This window comes from Crocuta crocuta, unplaced genomic scaffold (assembly GCF_008692635.1).
Source record: "Crocuta crocuta isolate KB4526 unplaced genomic scaffold, BGI_CrCroc_1.0 scaffold494, whole genome shotgun sequence".
Taxonomy (NCBI): Eukaryota; Metazoa; Chordata; class Mammalia; order Carnivora; family Hyaenidae; genus Crocuta; species Crocuta crocuta.
This window is the reverse complement of record NW_027527931.1, coordinates 333,530-341,193: the sequence shown is the minus strand read 5'-3', so window position 1 is coordinate 341,193 and position 7,664 is coordinate 333,530. Positions and strand designations below refer to the sequence as shown.

Here is a 7,664-nt window from a genome sequence, read left to right as displayed (position 1 = left end):
GCCTCGGGCGGCTTTCTTGACAGCTGTGAAGCATTGGAAGGCAGCTGCCAACATCTAAAAGCTCCCATCGGCCATCCCTGAAAGACAGACGACATTTAGGGAGGCAGTCACGTCATGGTCTGAGAACACAGGCAAGATATGATTGCTTTCCTTCCTCTTCTTTGGTTCTTGCTGGCCTTATCTGAGTCCCGCTCTCCGTACTTCCCTCACAGATGAGAGAGAAGCCTGGCTTTTGGTGAGACGGTCTTCCCCTGCCCTCAGCCAGGCCCGACCTCCATGCTTCTGTGGTTGCTGCTGCTGATCCTGGGTGAGTAGAGCCCAGACTGGGCTGGGGCCTACGTTCCTAACGTCAGTCAGGCCAAAACCAGGGTGGGGGGCAAAGTCACGGGGAGGCTTCTGTCTCTGTTTCCTGGGCTTCAGAGACACAGCAAGAGGTAGGAAGTGAGTAGAGCTGGTGCCCAGGAAAACCAAAAGGGTCCAGTGACCCCCAGAGCAAGCCAAGTGTGGTACCCAGGGATTCCCCGCTGTGTCCTCTCTAACCTCCTGGGAAGCCTGGGTTTTCTCTCTGCCGGACCTCACCTCTAAACACTCAGATAAGCAATTTGGGCCCACACAGGCGAGGGAGGGAAGGTGCAGAGGAACATAGCTGAGACGTTAAGTCAATGTTTAACCAGAGGTTGAAAGCAGTCGGAGGAACAGGGCCCAAGCAGTGAGGTGGGGTGGGGGAGTAAGCCGTTTCTCCAGGCCCTTCTCTGCCTTGGCCTCAGTGTCCAGTTCAGGCCAGAGAAGAGAGCACCTGCTGATTCGAGCCCAGCAAGGAGGCCAGGAGTGTGGAGCCGAGCCGTTATCATTTATCCCGTAAATCATAGGCTGTGTTTTTGTGGGGGGAGGGGTGAAGGGGGCCATGGGAGGTATGGAATGCGGGCCAAGAAATGGGAGGAAAAGCCGGAGAAACAGCCGTGGCTGTGGCCGGGCCGTGGGAATGTCTCAGAGTCTCACTGAAAACGCTGTCCCAGCACGGCCTGCGCTAACATTTCACCCTTGGCTCTCACACAGCTCCCGGACAACATCCAGCAGGTCAGTCTTCCCTCATCCTTCCTCCTGCTCCCTGGATGTGGGTCCTTCCGGCCAGCCAGCCTGGCCCCGTAAGTGGAGGCTGCTGGGATGTGTCAACACCAGTGGTGACACCTGTGGCCATGGTGGGCGAGCAGAGCTTCCTGCGATCTCTCCAGCCTTCAGTTCTCTCCTCCTTTGCCCAAGTGAAAGAAGCATTTGCAGAGACAGGAGGCTAATGCCCAGAACCTTCCTCGTGTCTCCTCTCTTCCCTAAGGACCCCCTACCCCCCACTCTGTATGTTCAACCAGAGCCACCTTCAAAGGACAGAGAGATCGCTCCCATTCACAGAGGCTGTGCTGTGGTCATGCTTCAGTTTCTGGTCCCGTTGGTCTGGTGCAGTTCCATCCACAGAGGCGGTTTCTCAGGCAGCCCATGCCTCTCCGTTCCAATTCCTTATAGCCCTCCATTTTTTTATTGTGTCTGATTTAGCCGGAGAGCAGACAAAAGTCTCCTTCCCCATGAAGTCTCAAGTGGAACAATGTTTAAAAGTAACAAAAGTGGAAAAAGTGTTGATTAATTATGAGCAACCAAGTAGGAAGTGGTTTTTCGGAGTCTAGAAAGGGCTTCTGAGGTGCACACAGCCCAGGCCCACCTGTGCCTTGGCGGGAATGTAGAGGGCGAGAGCATTTCAGAATCAGCCTAGCCTCAGAGGCCGGACAGTGTTTGCCCAGCTACACGTCATGTCTCCTGAGCTTTTTGGAGCCCACACCAGGGGCCTGAGACCTCTCCCCTGTGACACCCCCCTGCCCACCTCCAGGCTGAGGAAGAACAGACTCCGCCCAAGAGTGTCCGTGGGTGGCGTTGGCTCCCTTCCCTTCCCAGCTGTAGGCTCCCCTGGTGTCCACCCATGTGCTGTTCACCTTCACCTGCCTGAACTCTTCTCTTTCCTGTTCAGGAGCACTTCCAAAAGCTTTACTTCTCCTCAAACCTCCATGGTCCACCACCTTCAAAGGAGAGGCAGTGACTCTCATCTGTAAGGATCACCATCCTCTAGCCCAGGAATCCATATCTTGGTATCACAATGGGCGTCACTTGGAAAACCAATCTGAAAAAATCAAAATAAAAACATCTGGATATTACAGTTGCAAGACCCAAAGATCTTCCCTCAGCAACCCCGTGCATGTGCAGTTTTTAACTGGTGAGGAAAGAAGGGGGTGAGTCTCTGAAATTCAGCCCCTGGGCAGCATGTCTGGAGCCTGACTGAACGCAGGGAGCCCAGACAGGGTTGTGAATAGGCCTGAGGCTATTCAGTGAGCTGATCCCAGAGGGGAAATAAGGAGATAGGGCTGCAGAGTACTGTACATTGTCTGTCTCCTCCAGTCAGAGACGAGTCAGTAACCCAGAAGCCACTGGGCAGAAAGGGACTCAGGTCTGAAGAAAGATAGGGTGTAAAATTCCTCTTTTAACAACACTTATGAGGATTCATAAGGACCTGTTCTGAAAATTATTTCACTGGCTTAGGACAAGGGAGTACAGGGTACTGGGGCCATGTGGAAATGGTGGTGGAGGACGTTCACAGGGGTAGGCAGGGCTCTTTCTCCTCAGGCAGAAATGAGAGTTTGAAGAAAGAAATAGATGGAATATGTTGATTTGCTCTTTGCAGACTGGCTGATCCTCCAGGCTTCACACCCTGTCTTTGAAGGAGATCCAGTAGTTCTGAGATGCCGAGGGAAAAAGGAAGAAGAAATTATGGAAAAATCTTACTACAAAAATAAAAAAATAATTCAAAATCATTATAACTCAAACATCACAGTATATCCACCCTTGGATGATGATAGCACATATCATTGTACTGCTTCTAGGGAATTTTTATGGTATCAGTGGATAGAAACTTCAAATTCTTTAAAGATCCAAGTTCAAGGTAATGGCTACACTCCTATGAGTAATAGGCTTGGCAAGGTATCAGCATGTGGGGATCGAAGAGAGGTGCTTGTCAGTGGGGATTCCATGAGCAACCTCTTCCAAGCAGCCATGGGAGGGAGACAGGAGGTAGCTCGATCCACATGGGTCCCTATCTCTGGATGCTAGTCCTGAGGACACAGGTACACCTTCCCAGAAGCTCAGAGCCTCACTGCCCTGGGAACTACATTTGTTCTTCTCTCTAGAGCTGTTTCCGAGTCCTGTGCTGACAGCCAGCCCCTCCCAGCCCATTGAGGGGAGCCCTATGACCCTGAAATGTGAGACCTGGCTCCCTCCACAGAGGACACACATTAGGCTTCAGTTTTGTTTCTTCAAAGAAAATCAGCTTCTGGGGTTCGGCTGGAGCAACTCCCCGGAGTTCCATATCCCCACCATGTGGAGTGAAGACTCTGTGGCCTACTGGTGCTTAGCAAGAACAACGACTTCCAGGATCATGAAAACAAGCCCAAGATCCCAGATACATGTTCAAAGTGAGTGTCTGTGAGGCAGTTCTTGCTCCCTGGGATCATGAATGTGCCTGAGCATAACAGCCAGGCATCCTGTCATCCTTTTCTTCTATGCTCGGCACTGGCTTAACTTCCCTGTAACATCCTTTACCCTCTGAGTTAGGTGATAGTAGTTATTGATTATGTACAGGGTGCCCAGCCCTGTGGGGGCCACAAACACAAACGGGATGTGTTTCCTTGTGGGTCAACAGAGAGCAAGAAGCACTGAGGACCACATGCAGCCCGTAGTGGCCCCTATGATGCATCTGTGTGTTGACTGAAAATTATTCCAAAATAACATGAAAAGAGGAAGAGAAACACAAACTGGAATAGCCAGGGAAGAATGTGGGGAGATGGAGCTGAGACTGGAGAAATCTTAAAGGGTGGAGAGGGGTTTGGATTCTGATCAAGTCACATCAGGATCTGAGCAGCCTTCCCAGTGTTCTCACTTTCTCCATGATCTGTCGATGCATCAGAGATAAGGGTCCATAAAATTGACTGTGGTCAACATTAGGTTTAAAAGAAGATCATAGGCTTGGTGCCCACATTACCCAAGGATGGGAATCGGTGTGTGGGGGTGGGGGGGACAGGTTTTGCATTTCTTGCAAAATTCCTGCAATTTCTTACTTCCTCCTTTAAAAGATCCCTGCTGGGGCACCTGGGTGGCTCAGTCAGTTAAGGATCTGATTTCAGCTCAAGTTAAGATCTCACAGTCCAGGGGTTCGAGCCACACATCAGGTTCTGTACCGCCAGCTCAGAGCCTGGAGCCTGCTTTGGATTCTGTGTTTCCCTCTCTCTCTGCCCCTCCCCTGTTCTCACTCTGTCTTTCTCTCTCTCTTTCAAAAATAAGTAAACATTTTTTAATTAAAAATATAAAAGACCCCTGCCTATTGCACCTGCTGCTACTGGCTTATTTAAGGCAACACCAGCCTTCTCCTTGGTCCCGCACCACCTGCCACAGAGACCCTGCCAGGCCCTCCTCTGTCCTCCTAGGGATTCCTGTGTCTGATGTGAATCTAGAGACTGAGCCCCCTGTGGGCCAGCTGATTGAAGGAGAAGATCTGGTCCTTATCTGCTCAGCAGCTGAAGGAACAGGGACTGTCATGTTCTCCTGGCACCGGGAGGGCTTGGAAAGGAGTTTGGGCAGGAAGACCCGGCGCGCCCTGTCTGCCGAGCTGCGGATAGCCTCCATGAGGGAGCAGAATGCCGGGAGGTACTACTGTGCGGCCGACAACATGGACGGCCCCATCCTCAGTAAACGGATCAGAATCACGCTGAGAAGTAAGTTCCTCATTCCTGTCACTTGGCCCTGTTCCCAAGCTGGGGTTTAGGTTCTCTGTCAACCACGAGGATCTTCTGAAGGAAGCAAGGAACAGAGGTATGAAGATTTAATGGCCAACGAAGGAACAGCAAAGATGCAAAGTCAGTTGAGACAATTTACTTCTTGGAGAAGACGGAGTAGTAAGGAAAACAAAAAACAAAATTATCCAGGATTCCTCCCCGTGGTTCAAGGAGGACGTCTACTCTTAGGGTCGTTGAGTAGAGCCATTAATCTGTCATAGTGTCACCCTGTCACAAACCTTGTCTGATGGCCCCCTGTCTCCCTCAGTTCCAGTGTCCCGCCCCGTCCTCACTGTCAGGATGCCCTGGGCCCAGGCCGTGGAGGGACACGTGGTGGAGCTTCTCTGTGAGGCCCAGAGGGGCTCTCCTCCAATTCTGTACCGGTTTTACCATGAGGGGGACGCCCTGGGGAACAGCTTGGCCCCCTCTGGAGGAGGAGCATCCTTCAACCTCTCTCTGACCGCAGAACATTCTGGAAACTACTCCTGTGAGGCCAACAACAGCCTGGGAGTTCAGCGCAGTGAGGTGGTGTCACTCAGCATCATGGGTAAGCACATGCTCTCAACAGTCACAATTGAGAACAGATTATGTCTTCTCACAGAGAGCCCCTTCTGGGCCTTTTGCTGGGGTGACGTCCCAGAAAACTCCCCACTTCTGCCTCCACCTGAGGCCTTCCTGGACTCTTCCTTGTGAATACACATTCCAAAACTCAGCTGACTCCTTTATTTCTTTGTCATTGTCATTAACAGTCACGTATTCCAGTCTTTCTATCAGAGGCTCACAGACTTTCCAAAATACCAGATATGTGATGTCTTAGCAGATAGAAAGCTTTATTTCTCAATTCCTTTGTCTAAGAACAAGTGACGAGACCGGGCCTTGCCCACGTGCTCCACCACTACTCCCATCCAGTCCCCATTACTACACGCCTGCTGGGTTATGAGACAGCATCTCTCCTTGCGGATGCTCCTGGGAACCAGAGCTACGAAGCTTTCTCATGGCTTTCAGACTCTAATAACCTCTCTGGCCGTCTGACTCCTTGAACAATAGGAAATTTATTCTGTTGTTCTCAGTATTCCCAAACAAAATTTTTCCTCACCAGAGGACCCAAGGCATCTCGCATCTCCCACTTCCAGCTCATGTGGACAGCAAAGTGCACATCCACTTAGGGAAGACCCATCGTCCAGACCAGGATTATTCCAAAGTGCATGGCACTTGGGGGCTGGAGTGGAGCACTGGGGCATAGGGAAAATGTTAGGATAAAAGAGATATGGCAATGACTTCCAGTGATTCAAACCTTTACATTCTCTGGATTTTGTCATGATCCCACACCACTGGCAAAAGTGTTGGACACTCACCCCAAATGTTTGTTTTTTAACTATATACATGTACAACGTTACCAGCTTTAAATGTGTGTTATAAAAATGAGACTCAGAAATATTGAAACTTTCAAGACATCAACATAATAGAACTGATAAAGGACAGAGACAGGACTCAAAGTTACTTACTTCTCCTGATCCCAGGTCCAGGTTCCTACCACTAAATCATGCTGAATATTTCCTTTATTATCTGGTGTACATACTCAGTTAAAACTTCCAATGAAATGTTTCCTTCTTCAGTTCCAGTGTCTCGCCCTGTCTTCACCCTCAACCCTGCTGTGGCCCAGATCATGGTGGGAGATGTGTTAGAACTTCGCTGCGAGGTCCAGAGGGGTTCTCCCCCAATCTTATACTGGTTTTATCATGAGGATGTCATCCTGGAGAACACCTCAGCCCCCTTTGGAGGAGGAGCATCTTTTAACCTCTCTCTGACCACAGAACATTCTGGAAACTACTCCTGTGGGGCTGACAATGGCCTGGGGGCCCAGCGCAGTGAGGCGGTGTCACTCAACGTCACAGGTGGGTTGGGTATAGCTGGCCTACAGGTTAGTCAAGATCAATAAAATATTTTCCCTACAGACTGTACACAGTCTACCAGCATCAAAGAGTTTTCAAAAATGCACCCCCAAGGCTTGGGACTTCTAGAGATTGGTGCTGGCTTCATGGGGGAAGGAAAGGGAATCTATTTCAATCTTAGATACTAACAATCATGTGCTATTATTTTGAAAAGTACAAATTATCATGGAGATAATCATTCAAATGGAGAATTCAGAATCCAGGAGAAACCTGCCCCGATAGACCTCTAGCCCCCACTGACATGTTGTCTGGATGAAAAACATTTGCTACTGGAACTCAAACATAGCTCTTCCCATGTAGGGCTTTTCATGAACAAGGTAACCCATATCACTGTGGGAGTCTTCGGGTGGTTGCTAAGCATGCTTGGCCTCGCTGCTACTGCTGCTCTGGTTGGTCGCTTCAGGTCCCAAAGGAAATCAGGTGGGTGTCTCTGTCTTGCCCTTCGGTTTTGTGACTCTTGCCATTGTTATAACAATTTGGATTTATGTGATGCATTCCGGTAAGGTCATTATTCCCTCCCAGATACTAGACCCTCTGACACTCTGTAGGCAAGTGGCAACATAAATTTCTCAATAAGGTTGTTACTCCATATGTTTAATTTGAGATCTAAATCAAGTCGCAGAGTTTGCTTCCAATTAAAAATCAGAAAGGTAACGGGGCGCCTGGGTGGCTTAGTCGGTTGAGCGTCCAACTTTCGCTTAGGTCATGATCTCGCGGTTCGTGAGTTCGAGCCCCGCATCGGGCTCTGTGCTGACTGCCAGCTCAGAGCCTGGAGCCTATTTCAGAGTCTGTCACTCCCTCTCTCTCTGACCCTCCCCTGCTCGCGCTGTCTCTCTCTCTCCTTGAAATA

At 50.0% G+C, this 7,664-nt stretch overlaps 1 protein-coding gene across 6 annotated transcripts in view; it reads left to right on the top strand.

The window, feature by feature from the left end:
• The first annotated feature begins 220 nt into the window (after window positions 1–220).
• Window positions 221–7,664, top strand: part of FCRL3 (Fc receptor like 3) — a 17,380-nt gene continuing 9,936 nt past the window's right edge. For 3 of the 6 annotated variants that reach the window (XM_077751675.1, XM_077751682.1, XM_077751658.1), the window contains exons 1-9: window positions 221–307; window positions 1,057–1,077; window positions 2,012–2,254; window positions 2,720–2,977; window positions 3,222–3,506; window positions 4,515–4,802; window positions 5,131–5,409; window positions 6,479–6,757; window positions 7,115–7,234. In XM_077751675.1, the coding sequence (XP_077607801.1) occupies window positions 277–307; window positions 1,057–1,077; window positions 2,012–2,254; window positions 2,720–2,977; window positions 3,222–3,506; window positions 4,515–4,802; window positions 5,131–5,409; window positions 6,479–6,757; window positions 7,115–7,234 (1,804 nt within the window). In that variant the 5' untranslated portion in view covers window positions 221–276. The remainder of the gene's footprint in view (window positions 308–1,056; window positions 1,078–2,011; window positions 2,255–2,719; window positions 2,978–3,221; window positions 3,507–4,514; window positions 4,803–5,130; window positions 5,410–6,478; window positions 6,758–7,114; window positions 7,235–7,664) is intronic. The other 3 variants (XM_077751689.1, XM_077751667.1, XM_077751696.1) reach the window with 3 other exon arrangements.